The 17,793-nt window shown below is 39.4% G+C and overlaps 1 protein-coding gene across 2 annotated transcripts in view; it reads right to left on the reverse strand.

Annotated features, from left to right (window-relative positions):
* Positions 1-7,896: 7,896 nt before the first annotated feature.
* Positions 7,897-17,793, reverse strand: part of SLK (STE20 like kinase) — a 64,173-nt gene continuing 54,276 nt past the window's right edge. For both annotated transcript variants that reach the window (XM_061636080.1, XM_061636081.1), the window contains 3 exons: positions 15,947-16,072; positions 13,028-13,141; positions 7,897-9,781 (listed from right to left, as the gene is read on the reverse strand). In XM_061636080.1, coding sequence (XP_061492064.1) covers positions 9,635-9,781; positions 13,028-13,141; positions 15,947-16,072 — 387 coding nt within the window. In that variant the 3' untranslated portion in view covers positions 7,897-9,634. The remainder of the gene's footprint in view (positions 9,782-13,027; positions 13,142-15,946; positions 16,073-17,793) is intronic.

A 17,793-nucleotide genomic window follows, 5' to 3' on the forward strand; every position in this document is an offset into this window, starting at 1 on the left:
AGTCTAAAAAGAGAGAGAAAAACTGAGTACATGTAATCTTCTTACTGACCTTCCCCCATCTTTGAGCTTCATCTTCTGCAGTTTAAAAGTTAAAAAAATGCCTGGCTGATTTTTAATTAATTTAAGAAATTTTGGTTTGAACTCAATGATAATGTCGGGCATGCATAGTAAGAACCAACTGTCAGTGTTCTAAAAGCCAGACTCACAGCTGCATGGCTTGCCCAATCAGGGGGCCACACCAATGCCAGGCATTTATTTCACTTCAGACAGTCATTGCTTCTAAGCATGCTTGCACAGGAGTAAATCCCACTGAACTCAAAAAGCATGCAAATGATCAAACCTGCCCTCCCCTCTCCTACCTCTTGCCCCTTCCCTCTCCCTTCCTTCACCCCTCCCCCATTCCCCTTCCAATCCCCTCCTTCCCCCTCCCCCTCCCCCATGGTCAGTTTTACCTGTTCTAGGACTACGACATGGGAGACCAGGGTTCAAATCCCCACACGCCATGAAGTTCACTGGGTGACCTTGGGCCAGTCACTGCCTCTCAGCTTCAGAGGAAGGCAATGGTAAAACCACCTCTGAATACTGCTTACCATGAAAACCCTATTCATAGGGTCGCCATAAGTCAGAATCAACTTGAAGGTGGTCCATTTCATTTTCAAGCATGATTACACAGGAGTAAATCCCATTGAACTCAATAAGTATACAAATGATCAAACCTGCCCTCCCCTCCTCCTCCCTCCCATCACCTACCTTTTGCCCCTTCCCTCCCCCTTCCTTCACCACTCCCCGTCCCCTTCTAATTTTCTCCGTCCCCCTCCCACTCCTTCTGCTCCTCTCTCCTCCCTTCTTCCTTCCCTCTGCTCTTCCCTCCCCCTCCTCCTCCCCCATGGTCAGCTTCACCTATGCTAAGCATGCTTGTAGGGGAGTAAATCCCACTGAACTCAATAAGCATGCAAATGATCAATCCATTCTCAGCAAACTTCCACAGGATCCCATTTCTTACCTCCTGGACCACAAAGCAGGGGAATTCACTAATAAGCAAAAAAAACTTGCGGTTTAAGAATGTACATATAGCCAATAGATATTTTTATCAAACTTTAAAAAGCAAGGAAATTGGGCAGCTATAAGTGAATGCACCAGGGGAGCAGGAGACCTGACCTTCTCTCTGAGATATTGTACTGCCCTACAAATTTGTAAAAATGCAAATACAATTTGGGTTGGTCTTTCACAGTGCAATCCCCTTCCTGTGTAACTTGGAAGAATTTGGTAACATGTTCCTCTGAGCATATGGTGGGTGGTGGCAACACCTGCAGTCAGCCCATATAAGAGAAACAAGACATGTGCTGTGCTAATCTTGTTTTAGCAGGGAGGAAGCAACTATATTAAAACAGTTGATATAGTTCAGATGGTCACTTTAAATATGATTGATTTACTTTGCAATTTCAGTGAAGTTTCCTATAGGAAATTATTTTCTTTTACTTCTGGTTCTGTGAATATGTGAACTACAGCAACACTTTGCAACACTAAAAAAAAGTTCCAAAAACAATTGTGGAATAATGGCACTGACTGTTCTGCAGAATAGTTTCCAATGGACATGAGGTGTGTCTCAGTTTGCACAAGATAAAACAGTGGGAGGTGAAATATATTCTAGCAAAATTCTAGGTGTGCTCTATGTTTTTAATTGACCGTGCCCACTTTTCCTTAAGTGGAGTAGTTTAAGCATAGCAGGCTGAAAACATTCATCTTTGGCAGGCCAAGTTTGTTTTTTCCAACAGGTAGAGTCATTGCTTAAGTAGCAACTTATTGTAATCTGTCTGATTTTGCATCAAACTGCAGTTTCAGATTTGCCCAAAATAGAAATAAAGCACAATCTCCAGTTTGAAACAAAAAAGGCTGTCTTCACCGTCATGACATTGACCAATAAAAAGGCTTTGAAATTAATAAAAATACATTTGACACAGATTTCTAGGATGAATAATGAGAGAAATATAATTTTCTAGGTTAGATTCTCTGTAGCAACAGTAGTAACACAGAAAAGCAGCAAAGTAAGAATACCAACAAACATACAAAAATGCAATTCTCCATCTTTGGATATGGCAGGTGTTGCCACCACTCACCATATACTCAGAAGCACATTACCAAATTCTTCCAAGCTACATAGGAAGGGGATTGGACTGTGAAAGACAAACCCAAATTGTGTTTGCATTTTTACAAATTTGTAGGGCAGTATAATAGGTCTCCTGCTCCCCTGGTGCATTTACTATAGCTGCCCAATTTCCTTGCTTTTTAAAGTTTGATATCTATTGGCTATAGGTACATTCTTAAACTGCAAGGTTTTTTTGCCTATTAGTGAATATGCTTGCACATTATACAAGGTAGCCAAAGCTGAGTATCATTTGGTAGATGAACAGAAATTGTTTCTCTCATTCAGATTCAAGGCTTTCCAATACAGTCCCTGTTTTGTTTTCATGTAAAGTGCCAGTGTTTCTTTCAGACATTTCAGTGCAATCATATGCGTATCTGGTCAGAAGTAATTCCCATTTAGTTTTGTGGGATTTATTTCCAGTTAAGTGTGTACAGGATTGCCTCCTCTGACCATAAAAAATAATTTCCCAATGATTTATCTGAACATTGGTGTTATGTGGCAAGAAAACATCTTTCAACTAGATAATTATGAGAACACAATTGCTAGGATTCCTATGTATTCTGTTACTAGATGTGCCACTTCCATCTGTGCTACTGCTACAACAGAAGGGATGTGCGCATCTGAGGGAAATATTGCTAATTTCACATGGCACAGTGAACTGCAGAGGAAAAATAGGTATTCACACATTCCAACAAAAATATACACATCCATATGCATACACATGATGGAACAGGTGTTTTTTTTGTTCCATGCCAAGATGGCTTCTGAAGCAAGTAGATATTACCAGCAGTTCCTTCTGTTGGAACAAAACAACTGCAAAATCGCTACTTAAAACCCGTTATGGGCACATCTCATTTGTTCTGGCTCTGTTTAATGCATATTTCCACCCTCAAGAAAACTGCATTAAGAGAGGCCTTGCAGGATCCTTAGAAAATGTAGTTGGTGCAAGAATGGCGGGGGGGGCACATACTGGTCACACTCAGGTGATGCAATTAGAAGGGTAGTGGATTTGTGTTCTCTTACTGTCACCCACCTATCTGCCATATCTTACAGATCTAGGAGCCCCACCACTGCTGTGCTGCTGCAGTCTAGGAACACCCCAGGACCCTGCCTTATATTCCTGGAGTTGGAATTGCCTTTGCTCAGCTCGAGTCCTAACTACACCCTCACTTTAGCTGGTACAAAATGCAGTGGCCAGAATGGTTTCAGCATTTGCTTTTCAGAACATATCACACCTGTTTCTTTCATTTTGCACTGATGCCCAGTTAATTACTGAACACAATTCAAAGTGTTGGTTATTACCTATAAGACCCAGTAGTGTAGGGGCAAATTCCGAAGTGCAGGGTCTCTTCATTTTAGTCAAAGCCACGCCCCCTTTTTTGCTGCTGGGTTGAGAATGAAATCTTTGTTAACACCTTCTCCCATAACAACAGACATCCCTAGGAGTCAATAAGTATTAAAGTGGAGAGTGTTAGCTACTGAGAAGAATCTTCTCAGTGGCTGACTTGCCTCTTTTCACTCTGGCTCCAATCAGCAGGAAAGGACCACGCAGCTTGTGGAAGACTTCTCAGTGGCAACACACTCCGCTTTCGTGCTGACTGGCTTGTAGGATTCTGGAGACATAGGGACCCTGCTCCCAAAAAAGTAAGGGGTCTAAGACACCCCCCCCAGACCCTGGCCACTCCCAATAAGGCCCTAAATGGTTTCAGATCAAGTTACCTGCATTCTCTTGCATGAACTAGTTTGCACACTGCATTCAACATCTGAGGTTTTGCTCTGTGTTTCACAATCTTTGGAGATGTGCTTGATAGGGACATGAGAGTTGGTGTTTTGTGGGAGCAGCACCAACTGTGGATCTCCACCTCAAAATAGTTGTGGTTGGTCCCCTTTTTCTTTGAGGTTTAGGAGGGCAGCAAAAGCTTTTTAACGCCACTGTGCCTTTAATCTATTTTAAGTTCCTGCTGGGGCGCTGTATTTTCAAGCTCTTCCAACTGTTTTATGCCTCTCTCATGCTGTTTTAACACAGCGTTTGTTTTCTCTCATTTTTACTGCATTTTGTATTGAGTAGGCTGGGGGGGGCTTTTTGAGGCAGGAAGAAATTTTCTAAAATAAATAAAGTTAACTATAAGGTAGTTCAGGACCACCCTGTTTAATGGATGTGTGTACCCATTCTGTCAGATTTTAAACAACACACACGCACTAAGAGTGACCACGTATTTCCTTGTAAAAACACAGAAGCAGAAAACAGCTGGTTGAAGCAAAATATAGATTCTTATAGGAAATGGACCACAGTTCTCATTCTACACAAGATCCTAACTGAAACGTAGGAATTTTTGGAAATCTATGGGCATCACTTTTCATACTTTTAAATGAAAATGAACGGTCAAAGCTTGCAGGTGGGAGAAAGGTGGGCTTCTAGTTCAGCACCTAAAAATGTTTACTAGAGAGGGAACTGAATTGAAATTCTGCTTATTGAAACTTGAATGCAGTGTTTCTCAACCGGTGTGCCTCCAGATGTTGTTGGATCACAACTCCCATCAGCCTCAGCCAGCATTGCCAATGGTCAGGAAAGATGGGGATTGTGGTCCAACAACATCTGGAGGCACACCGGTTGAGAAACACTGCTTGAATGCATCTTTTGCATAAGATGAAGGAAACAAAGTTCTAAAAAGAACCCCAAACCCTTAAAAATCACACTTTCATGGAGGCAGAACTAGTACTTTAGTAAGAAGCCCCTTCTAGCAAGAACAGAATTCTAAGAATGTGCACTAAATTAAGGTCCAACTGTATTTCTAAATATTTTTCACTGAGAGGAGGATCAGGAAAGGACAGGAAAACTGACCTTCGGTAGTATGATCCCCCAGCTCCTAGGGCTGGCTAAAGCTAGACGGTGCTTCAGCAGAATTTTTACTCCTTTAATACAATGAGGTTCAGCTCAGAATGATGCTTTTTGGTGTTACTGTCTTATGAGTAATAGTACTGAGCTCAAACACAATAGGACACAATAAAACCTGTACCTGCAGCTGGGAGCTTCCAGGAGGCTGGGGAAGAGAAGTCAACATCATGGCCCTCCCCAGCATTTCCATTTAGCTGCTGTTAAGTCTCCTCAGTAGGAGAGATGAGGGAGACAGATGTCATTTATTGAGCCTGGTGAGAAGACTGCTTCCCCTCTGGACTGTATTTAAGCAAGGCTGCTGAAGCTTCATGGAGTGCAATATGATCTCCTAGCAGCTGGAAATTTAGTCTGTTATCTTTCTTGTTGCTTTGTACTCATGGATTTAAGATTAGATTTATTATGCAATATTGAACTTATTCTGTTTGTTAAACTGATGATTTTTTGTCTTATTTGAATTTAACTGTTTTTAATATAATTTTAATATTTTTGAAAACTGCTTAGTTATAAATTTTGTTAAAAATAAATATTGACCCAGGCATTTGCTGTCTGAAAAGATCTGTTCTTGGACACACTGAAATTATTAGTTTGCCATTTTCATGGGAACAAGGCAACTCCTTTCACCCTGACATCGAACTTGCATAGGAATGTTGGCACCAGCTACACCTACAAGGACACTGGCCCCTGGTCTGGGACCTGTGCACCTTGGCAGAAGTGATTTAGGGGATGTGCAGCAGGAGAATGTTGCATTGCACATGAAAAAATCCTTGCCTGACAGAACATTAGCACTAGTGCCCTATGCTTAGCACTATGTTGAATACAACCCATAATTCACATTCAATTCACTTAGCAATTTTGGGAAGTACTTTCAGACGTAGTTCAGAGGGTTTTTAAAAATCTAATGAACTTTGTTAAACTGAATTAGTTCATTCCAAGCACTGTACCTGCCTACCTTCCACTTCAACCATTAGAGCAGCCTTTCCCAACCAGTGTGCCTCCAGATGTTGTCGGACCACAACTCCCATCAGCCTCAGCCAGCATTGCCAATGGTCAGGAAAGATGGGAATTGTGGTCCAACAACATCTGGAGGCACACTGGTTGGGAAAGGCTGCATTAAAGTAAAACTCTAAGTACAAAGCACTTGCACATCTGCTTGTCAGCACATCTTGTGATGTTTGAAAGCAGCTTTAGTGGGCTTTTTGTAGTGTTTCCTGTTATCTGATTGATTGTAGACATGAAAATAGTTTAATCACAGAACACCCTTTTATGCTGCAGTAAAACCAGGGCAAACATTGGTTCTATGTGTTTTTCATCTATTAACAAGTGGGAAAACAAGGTAATTATCAATGCTCTTCTCACACATTTTGCTTGCTCTGTGTCAGTGTTCTTCAGTCTTGAGTACCCAGTTGTTGGACTAAAACCATCTTCATCCCCCAGCCAGCCTAGCCACTGGTCAGGGATGATGGGAGTTGGGTTCCTTTGCCATCAACTCTTAAGTGCTTTCATTTTCTGGTTAGTATGTCCTCATTAGGACTTAAGGGTTGTCACCCTATTAAAGAAATATTAGTTTATTGACTTAGTTTTAATCAATTGATTATAATTGCATATGGGCAAACAATGGTTCTGGAGCAGGAGGCATATTTCCTTGTTAGATGATGTACATATATATTGCAGGAGGCATCTTCTAGAACTCCCCCTTTTCTTACATGAATGAATGCCTGTAATAAAACTTGCTATCTGAAGTTTTTATAAGTACTGAGAAAGAGAGAGAAAGAGAATATGAATCCATTCACCAATTAAGTTTCCCCCAGGCACCTGGTTGGCTGTGAGAACAGGATGCTGGACTAGATGGGCCACTGGCCTGATCCAGCAGGCTCTTCTTATGTTCTTAAGTCAGGGACATCTTTCAAATCTTTTAACTAATCTATTTTTTTTTTAAAAAGCCTTTGAAGAACTTCAAAGTAGAATTTTGTATATCAAGAAATAGACTTCTTTTTGGCACAATGTGAGAGAGGAGGTGATCACCGAACATGATCACCAAGATAACACAGCAAGCAGTAAGTAGTGGCAGCGGGGGGCAAGAAGGGACAGATTCTAGGCAAAGAGAAGTCATTTTACTTATCCAACCATTATATGATTGCCATCATTCTTATCCCAATTAGTTGTGACTTGGTTAAGACATCACAGACATACCATGGTTTGGCTCCTAAGAATGTGTTTTTTGTTTGTATAAGCCCCTTGTATGCTCTAATTTTCTACTCCACTATCCGGTTCAGTATAACTAGGTTATTTGGCTAACCAAATCAGGCAAAATGCAACAGATGACATAAATGCAAACCAGGTTGCTTCCATGGTTTAAAGTGGATATCCAATTCTAGTGTCCAGTAACCAAAGCTCTTCTGGGTAACCATAAGGAAGTAATCAGAGTATGGGAGTGCACAAAGAAATGCACACTCTCATTTCTGACAGCCAAAACATGGTTTGGCACCTAACCCTAACAACTGGTGTCATAATATTGGGGATTGTGTTGAGATAATCAAGGTCTGTTTTTGTAACATGTGAAACATGTTAAGGAAAGTATTCAGCATAGGGTAATAATGATGAAATACCACTACCCAAGTTAACAATCACCAATACAGGAAGAGACTGCGTAGAGTTAAGTTCTGGTCCTTACTTTGCTGATTTTCCTGTGAGCTGTGACATATGTAGACGTGATATGATAAATCCCCATAAAACAGCATTATCATACAAGTAAATTCTTTCAGAATAGCATATATCAAGAGACAACGCATGCAGACACATACACACTTCTTCAAAGGAATCAATAAACCAGATTTTTAACAGTATCTGTTGATTAGATGGATATAAACAGTATTTAATGTGATACTAAATACTAGTCATTTCATAAAGGTGGCATTTTAAAAAAGTAAAGGCTTTTGAGTACTTTTCCACCCTAACAATTCAGAATAAACAGATTTAAGAACTTTGCATACAGCAAAATACAACATTCTGAGTGATGTACATGTGAATGTACAATCTGGTACACAATACATATTTATAAAATAAAATGCAAGGTATTAAGGCTAGCTACAAAATATTTGTTAAGTAAATTTATGATTAAAGAAAAACAAATTTTAACTGAAACATGCATCTTCAAACTATACTTACCATACTGTCACAATTAAACAATCTGATCTGACAAGGTCAATCTCAGTATCTGAAGTCAGCAGACAAAGTATTGACCACACTTGATTAAAGTACTACATAATTTCATAACCCACTTCCTTCACATGCAGGAATGCTGCTGATATAACATAAAATTTGTAAGAATGTAATAGTTCTCACATTTAATCAAAGATTGCAAAATGTGAAAACAGACAGTTGATTATTCAAAGATACTTACTAAAAGATTAGGCTGCAAAGGACATGAAGCAACCAACATTTATATTACAAATCTAACTTTGGCATATCAAAAGGACAGTCTACAATACTGTTCTTGATATGACTCAGATTTGAAGCCTGAAAAGACTGCAGTTGCTGTTGAACGCAGGCACTTTTTCTGTCAACAACATGATAAATATTTCTATCCCACCCCCATGGCAAATAAGTTATAATACAACTATGAATTTTAGAAATAAAACCATTAAAGTTTAGTTACTTCATGGCAAAACAATGAAGCAGATTAAAGGTTTATCTATACATTTAACTTAAATCCTTCTATAGATCAAAATATATTTTGAAATAAAACATGTCTTACAACTGAGACACCAGCACTGATTTGTAAGAACAGGGACAGTCATAGCCATTTTCTCCTGTGTAGTCTCAAAACTGCTACTTTGGTAAGGAGAGATTCTATTTAGTTCACTTTTCTCTAATTAGGTGGGTGGTTTGAATTTTGAACACGTTTGTTTTAAGAAATACATTCTACTACTTTATTTCAGTTTGTAGAACACTACTAGCCAGAAAGAAAGGGCAGGGATATAGGCTGCACATTTTAAAGAATTTTTCTTACATGTTTTAGTGCAAGGATTTGACAAAAATTGTGGCAGCAGCAAGCATTTCAGTTACAGTATTATCAACAAGTACTTTAGTGATAAAGAAACATGATCCTCTTTCAAAAAAAGAGCATGTTTAACAGTTTCAGGCACTGAATGAGGGTAGCAACCTATTTCTTCATGAAGTAATGGGCATAACACAATGAATATTTGGTTAAATTAGGAGTAGCATATTTGCCTATGAGTCTTCTATATTTATTCTTGGGGCATTACAGATGATCATTTATAGTTTTGGTTTGCTTTCCAATGCCAACACAGTGAGATTCTCTATTTTTTCAGTCCAGTTTTCAAATGGCTATATATTCTTGAAACACATGGTATCATATCAGATTTCAAGATCAACATCTGTGCTTCTATTTCAAATTGTTCTCCAGAATGAAAACAAAATGTGTAAATTCTGGCATCACCGATTGTCTCCACTGAAAGTGGATGGAGTTCCAGTGAGGTTCTTGGATGCTGGGTGTAGATTTTATCGGGGGAAGAAGCAGAATATAAGAAATGGAAAAATATACCCAAAGCCACCTCACAAAGGCTCCAAATTTATGATCCAGTGGAGTGCAGGCTAGGGACTGGGTAGAATTTAGAAATCCGGCTTTGTGTTGATGGATTAAGGCATTCAGATTCTCCAGACATTTTAAAGAAAACCTCCTGTTCTTGAAGCTTCCAAGCGAATTCGTCTTCTAATGTCTAATGACAAGAAAACAACAGTTAAACAAAATAAATATGCTGGACTTCATGCTAGTTTTTAATCTAATTTGTCGAAGACAAGTTACAAAACAAGCTACTCTGCAATTATGTAAAGTTAATGAGATATTAAACCAAAGTGGGGAAGAAGAAAGGCCAATGTTAGATTTAAAATATTCTCCAAAATTGGTCTGGAAGAACATGAAATTTGGTGGGCAAGTTTGTGATATAAACAGACAAGGGAAGCAGCCCAAATCTAATTCCCCTCCCCATCTGGCCCCTAGCAGAATCCTAACCTGAACATACGCACCCACACAATTATACATATGAACCATTTTCTCCCAAACTGAAGCAAAGAGCACTTTAACCTCCAGTTCTGCGGTATGAACAGCAAGAGGCAGGTTTGCTAGAGTCCTCCCTTATAATGTATCTGAACTGCTTACTTTTGTGTGCAAAGCTGTAGCAAAATGTTAATGAGCAACAGAGGTTCCTAAAGGAAAACCTCTGACAGGGTAAAAAAGACCTTTGCCAGCATCTTTGCTTGTGTGGGAGGAGTCAATCTAAAGCTGCTAGCCTCTAAGACCTTGACCAGTTGAAAATTAGTTGTGAGTAGGGGCTTTATAATGTGATAAGTAGTGCAATAGTGATTCCAACATGGAGATGACTCCAATTTCCCCTGTGATGTCAAAGGGTTTTTTTAAGTGTAAAATTTAAGAAAAAAGGAAAGACATCTTCTCCAATAACAGTAAGCACTGCTTATTTCAATAATATCCAGGGAGAATACAATAGCCATCAGTATTTTAATTATGCATATAAGTCTATATAAGCCTGCCAGATGTCCAAACAGGTATTCCACACCATTTTTATAGATATTCAAATGTAGCAAGGGTGGGAAGGTTCTCAGACTATTGAGTAATGGAAGGTAGCTGTTTATCCTTTCAAGTGTGAAGTCTAAGTCTCATGGCAACCATAAGAGCTTATTTAGTTATTATTTATTTAATTTATATCCCACTCTTCCTTCCAGAAGGAGCCCAGGGAGGCAAACGAAAAAAACAAAAGACTTTAAACATATTTATTTATTTATTGTATTGTATTTATATACCGCCTCATAGCCAAAGCTCTCTGGGCCATTTACAATAACTAACAATTAAAACAAAACATCTTTAAAAAGCATCTTAAAAAGCAATTCGAACACAGATGGAAACTAGGATAATGTCTTTATTAAAAGGCTTGTTGAAAAAGGAAGGTCTTCAGTAGGTGTCAGAAAGATAAGAAATGGCATCTGTCTAATATTTAAGGGGAGGGAATTCCAGAGTGTCAGTGCCACAACACTGAAAGTCCACTTCCTGTGTCATGTGGAACAGATTTCATGATGAGATATCTGCAGGAGTCCTCACGCGCAGAGTGCAGTGACTGACTGGGTATACAAGGGGTAAGATGATCTTTCATATATCCTGGTTCCAAGCTGTATAAGGTTTTGTACACCAAAACCAGAACCTTGAACTTGGCCTGGTAGCTAATGGCAGCCAATACAATTCTTTCAGCAGAGAGATAACATGTTGGTAATACCCTGCCTCCATGAGCAGTTGTGTTGCTGCATTTTGTACAAGCTTTAGCTTCCAGACCAACCTCAAGGGCAGCCACACATAGAGCTCATTACAGTAATGAAGCCTGGAGGTTACCAATGCATGAAGAGTGGTCAGGCTATGCCGGTCCAGAAAGGGCCACAGCTGTCTTACCAGTCAAAGCTGGTAAAAGGCACTCCTAGCCACTGAAGTCACCTGGGCCTCTAGCAACAAAGATGGATCCAGAAGCACCCTATTCTTTCAGAGGGAGTACGACCCTACTGACCAATTATCCAAATATGGGAACCACTCACCTACAGCGCCTCAGTTTTGCTTGGATTCAGACTCAGTTTATTATCCCTCATCCAGCCCACCACCAAGTCCAGGCACTGCCCAGGGCTTCCATGACCTCTACTGATTCAGATGTTACAGAGAAATGGAACTGTGTATCATCAGTGTACTGCTGACACCTCATCTCAAATCTCCTGATGACCGCTCCCAAGGGATTCACATAGGTGTCAAACACCATTGGGAACAGGATGATACCCTGTGGCACCCCACAGCACAACTGCCAGGGGGTCAAAAGACAATTGCCCAGTTCTATTCTCTGAAAATGATTCTAGCAATAAGATCGGAACCACTGTAAAACAGTGCCTCTGACATCCATCTCACGAAGTTGGCTCAGAAAGATACCACAGTCGATGGTATCAAAAGCCATTGAGAGATCAAGTAAGAATAACAGGGTTGCACTCCCCATGTCCTTCTCCCGATAAAGGTTAAATATCAGGGTGACCAAGGTCAATTCAGTCCGATAACCTGGTAGTAGCTGTCACAAACCAATGGGTCCAGGTGAGCTTTTTCAGGAGCAGTTGGATCATTGCCTTTTTCAGGGCAGCTGGGACCAGAGCTTGCAAAATACACTTTTCTTGTCCTGCCATTAATCCCCATACTATGGAAATGTAGGTTAAAAGTACATGAACATCTGCATATGTCAAGGATTTTACCAATACAAAACCGATATGGACAACAACTTCAGACTGAAAAGAATGTATCACTGGTCACGTGTCTGTACCATATGCCTCAGCAAGGCCTTTCCAGCACTACACTTCTATTATGAATCTGTATTAGACAATGCCTTTCTATACAGACATTGTGGAGTCCAATATACCCAGGACATCAATTTTTGTTGGACCAATCTCAAATCTAGATAAATGTTCCATATAGGTTCTAAAGCAATTTTCCATTGTACAGCACATTCTAATTCTGTATTTGTGTTAAAGCTAAACCGCAGAGTTAACAACAGTTAATGCCATTGAGACATTTATTTATTTATTTGCTTTATATTCTACCCTTCCTCCCAGTAGGAATTTTTTTTTAACATTTACTTGAATCTACATATCCATTCTGAGTTTGTCATGTTTGGCACTGTTAATATTCAACACAGAACAATTTTGCATATAATTAGCTAGAGTAGCAACTGAAGATTTACATCCTACCACATGCTGTGCCTCACTCTATGCCTGTGCTGTAGTTGGTTCGAGAATGAAATTTAGTTTTTGCCAGTAAGAAATGTAGATTAGAAGATGGAAATTTTATGGGTCAATGGAAAGAAAAGGCTCATGTATAAAATATGGTATTCTGTTGGTGTTTTCACTGCCCACAGTATGTAACAAATCTGCATTACCTTTTTCCTTGGTTTCAGTTTGTCTCTCCATTCTTTTAGTTCTTGGCTATGTTCCTCATCCAGGTCTTTCAATTTCTGAGTCTCGTGTTCAACCAGTAAATGACATTTCTCATTCTGAAAATGGGATACAGAAAATCCCTTAGTAAAACTAAATCAGATTATACAATTAGTTACTTGTATAGTAGCATATGCTGACGTAATTCTTTAATTAGCTTAGTCTGTAGAGCAGCAAAGATAATTCCTACAGACTATCTTAGTAATGTTCTCTGTCAAGATTTTAGCTTTTCATTACAAACTGTGACTTCAATTCCTCAAAGAGGCACCAAAAAATATATAACATGTTTGATTTTCTCAGAAGCTATCACTGTGAATTTGTCTCAGACCAGTATCACCTGATTTATAAGTACAGACAGGCAAGGTTTTGTCCACATTATTTCTTTTTAAAAATTGCAAGAGTTAGCAATCAACACGAGAATCTATCACTGTTGGCATTCCAGTTTTTTTGTTCTCTCACCCAAAAAGCTTCTCCCTCATTATGTTATTATCCCAGTCAGAAGTCTCATGTTGTCTTCTCCACTGTATACAATAAATTCTTTGTGCATATATTTCCACACACAACCCTTCATTTTACCAAAATATTCAGCTCACTTGCAGCAAAGAAAAATGTTAAAGCACAAATATATGTGAATTAAATATATATGTATAATTTCTTGCAGCAGAAAAAAATAAGAGATCATAACATAAAACAAAACCTTATCATTGCTCCAAATTTGCAGCTAAGACCAGCTAGAAGACATGCTGGAAAACCTGGACAAATAAAGAGGTTTTTGCCCAAAGGATATCAAATTCGTTGCCAGGTAAGCCTTCCAGAGAATGGTATCCACATACAGGGCACTGCAACAGAAAACGGCCCTCTTTCCGTGTACCACCCACCTAACTTCAGAAGGTATGGAGACGTAGAGGAGGGCCTCTACGTTGTTCAATATGAAAGTGCTGCTTGTTTTGTTTATCACAGTATCCTGTGTGTACAAATTTGCCTCACCTATTGGTCTCTCCCCGCCCAAATTATTACTTTCAAGGAGAAAAGGAAATCTGGAGAATGTTTGGCACAACATGACAAAAGATTAATTTGAATGTAGACAGGAATATTTGCTGCACAGATCCAGCTGTCTCCTGCACACAGATTATTTATGTAATGATCGGTATCATCTGCTACTGGCTGAATTTGCATTTTCTTCCTAATGTCTTTTTGTCAAAAATGCGTCATTTTTCTGTGAATGTAAACCCAAGGACAGGGACTGTCTTATCTCTGAGATTTGTGAGAAGCTCAGTTTGTGTCTTTTGGGCTAAAGAATGGAATAAAAATGCTTTAAATAAAAAAATCTCACAGTAGTTATCTTACTATTTGTTACCAATAAACAGAGGGTGGCAAATTACATTGCTTTTGAGAGTCAAATGAAATTTCTTTGATACACCACTCTGTGTGCCAAGTCTGCTGAAGAAATTCAGGCTTGAGATGTATCCATCTGCCTCATACAGAACATGTGCAAGTGTGCAGCAAGTTATAAACTTCTGGTTTACAACTAGGACCTTACATGATGATACAGGCCTCTGCTTTCCTGCATTATGTAAGCCGCATCTGATGTCCTTTCAGTGGTTTATGCAAGAAAATAATCTGCAAGGATCACATTAACTCAGGTTGCACAGAACCTATCCACTGAAATAGCAATTCTTTACTTGCTTGCCATCCTCTGGCTATTCTTGTATGCCAATCTCTTCTAGAAAAAACTAAGCATTACTACTGCACAATTCTGACTTGGAGATGCCCAATTCTGCAAAGTACATCAGATACATAGGTGCAACTACACAAATTCTGCATTTATTCAGACGCAAGTATTACAGCTTGTCCAGGCTGTTCAAAACATCCAGAAAGTTGTGTCTCCAGGGGGACAACAGGAAACAATTATGCCCTTGCATTCTTGCTGAGTTCCAATACTACCCTAAAGCTTCAGCGGGAATCTGCAGTCTCAACTTCTTTATGTTGAGGAGTATCCTTGTTTGTAAGTGATACACTGGATTTATGAATGAATTAATGAAAAACCAGTGAATTTATGAAATTGGAATTCTTCACAGAACACAGGTTTCATATGAAGCTTTTAGAAGAGAAATAAGATCGGCATTAGTCCTCTGTGGTGCTTAGGATTCCTTCCACTAGTCACTGACATCAATTTAAGCACAGTATAAACACAGTCTGACAAGATTTTGAGCTTTGGTTATATCCAACACTGCTGCCATTAGGGATAGAGGTGAGTGCCTGACTACTGAAAGCTTAACTTTATTACGTTTCTACCCATAATCTATAAAGTAAATGAAACCTGCTTCATATCTGTTGTGGCTACTATTGTTATTTTTGAAAATGAAAAAAAGAAAAGAAACCTGCCTCACACAGGGTAGTTCATAATATGTGCAGGGCTATGTAGGGAAGTGGTTACCACTATGTAGAATTAATGCAACTGTAATCAGAAATATAGCGACTGCTTGAATATGGCTCACTGGTAAAAACAATCCAAAGCCTACCTGCAGCCACAGGAAGATAACTGATTTTAAGTGGTATAGTTAAGACTCTGCACTTTGATTTTGCTTTTAAGTAAATGTTCAGTTAGCTGCTTTTGAGTTTCCTTGGAAAGGAAAAGCGGTGTAGATTTATTTGTAAAAAACAACAAAAAAACCCAGAAATACTATGTAAGTGTCATAGCTACCAAGTGTTCATATAATTCATCTTCATGCTGGAGAGTTCCAAATAAATGCAGCACATAAATTAAGTCCCATCACACTCAAAACAAATCTATTCCATGCAGAAATACCATTGGGGGCACAATTTGGATTAACATTGTTCCATTAATAAATATTATGTTCAACCTGTAGCTGATGTAGCTCTCTAATGTTAGCTTCGCATTGCAGTTGGAGATCTCGCATTTGATTTTCATGTTTCTGATGTTGAGCCAGTCTCTCATTTTTTTGCCTTTTTTCTTCCTGAACAGCAAACTTTTAGAAAAACAGAAGGACTAATATTAGAAGTTGTTTTATATTTATAGACTTGAGCATCTAATTAAATGGCAATACATCAGGCAAACAAAGTGTAACTATACTGAATGCACTATTAGACAGATTTAAAAAGGGATGGATCTGCAGAAACCACCTTGCTTCATTTATAGTACATACTATATAAATTTGGATCTTTCCTGAACAATCTAATCACAAACAACTTAAGTTACAATTTTACTGGGTTCTAAACCAATTCTATTTATACAGCCATGAGAGTGGCTGTATACTATAGCCTGCACGGATTTTTCACATTCCATATGTTAAATTGAAAATAGCCCCCCATGCCATTCTGCTGCTTCCCATAAGCTCATTTCAAAACAAAACCATACAAAACTTATAGTCCTGAACTCAGAAACACTTGCTTAACAACCCTCTACATTTTCATTGTGATAAACAAAGCACTTAGAGAGAACTGAGAGTTCAAAGTCTAAAACAAGAGGAAAAAAATCCAGACCCTTGTTGGACTTTTTTGTCAGTGGTCTCATAATTTGTTGAAATTAATTAAAAATCAGCCATGTTCACAGATTACCTGTAATCCTATTACTGAACTTGCCCCATACTCTAAAACCTTCATCTTCTGCAGTTTAAAAGTTAAAAAAATGGTTTATTTTTACTTAATTTAAGAAATTTAACATCGAAGTCTATCATAGCGTCAGGCATGCTCAGTAAGAAGCATCACTGTGCTAAAAGCTAGACTCACAGCTGTTTGGCTTGGCTGATCACATGGCCAGACCCATACCAGACCTTTATTTCACTTTAGAGTCATGGCTTTCCCCAAAGAATCCTGGGAAGTGTAGTTTGTGACAGGTGCTGAGAGTTTTTAGGAGACCTTTATTCCCCTGACAGAGCTCCAATGGCCAGAGTGGTTTAACAGTCAGCCCCTCTTCTGGGGATTGTAGCTCTGTGAGGGGAATAGGGCCTATCCTAGCAACTCTCAGCACCCTTCACAAACTACAGGGTTCTTTGGGGAAAGTCATGACTGTCTAAAGTGAAATAAAGGTCTGGTGTTGATGTGGCCAGGTACAGTTTTTGTTTAAATTTGGGTGGGAAGCTACATGTGCCTGCTGTAGAATAAAAAGGTGGGGGAAAACCCTAAAAAACAATGTTACTGTTCACAATATTTTCATTTTGGAAAGGAAAGGGACTTTCCCTCTGCCCAGTACCCACCCACCCAATCTCCTCCCCTCCCCTATCTCCCTTCCTTCAGGTCAGTTTCACCTTTCCTATGCATGATTGTACAGGAGTAAACCCAACTGAACTCAAAAAGCATGCAAACAATCAAACTCCCCCCCATCCCCTCCGTTTTGCCCCTTCCTTCCCCCTTCCTTCTCCCCTCCCCCCCCAACCTTCCAATCCCCTCCTCCTTCTGCTTCTCCATGGTCAGTTTTACCTATTCCAAGCATGATTTACAAGAGTAAATCCAACTGAAAATAAGCATGCAAATGATCAGCCCTGCCTTTCCCCTACCCCTCTCTCCTCTCCTTCCCCTCTCCTCTCCCTTCCTCCTCCCTTCTTCCTCCTCTCCCCTCTTCCTTCACCCCTGTGCACTTCAGCCCTCCCTCCCTCTTCTCCTCCTCCCCCATGGTCAGTTTCACCTATCCTAAGCATGATCGCACGGGAGTAAATGCCACTGAACTCAATAAGCATGCAGATGATCAATC

This window comes from Rhineura floridana, chromosome 7, assembly GCF_030035675.1.
Source record: "Rhineura floridana isolate rRhiFlo1 chromosome 7, rRhiFlo1.hap2, whole genome shotgun sequence".
Taxonomy (NCBI): Eukaryota; Metazoa; Chordata; class Lepidosauria; order Squamata; family Rhineuridae; genus Rhineura; species Rhineura floridana.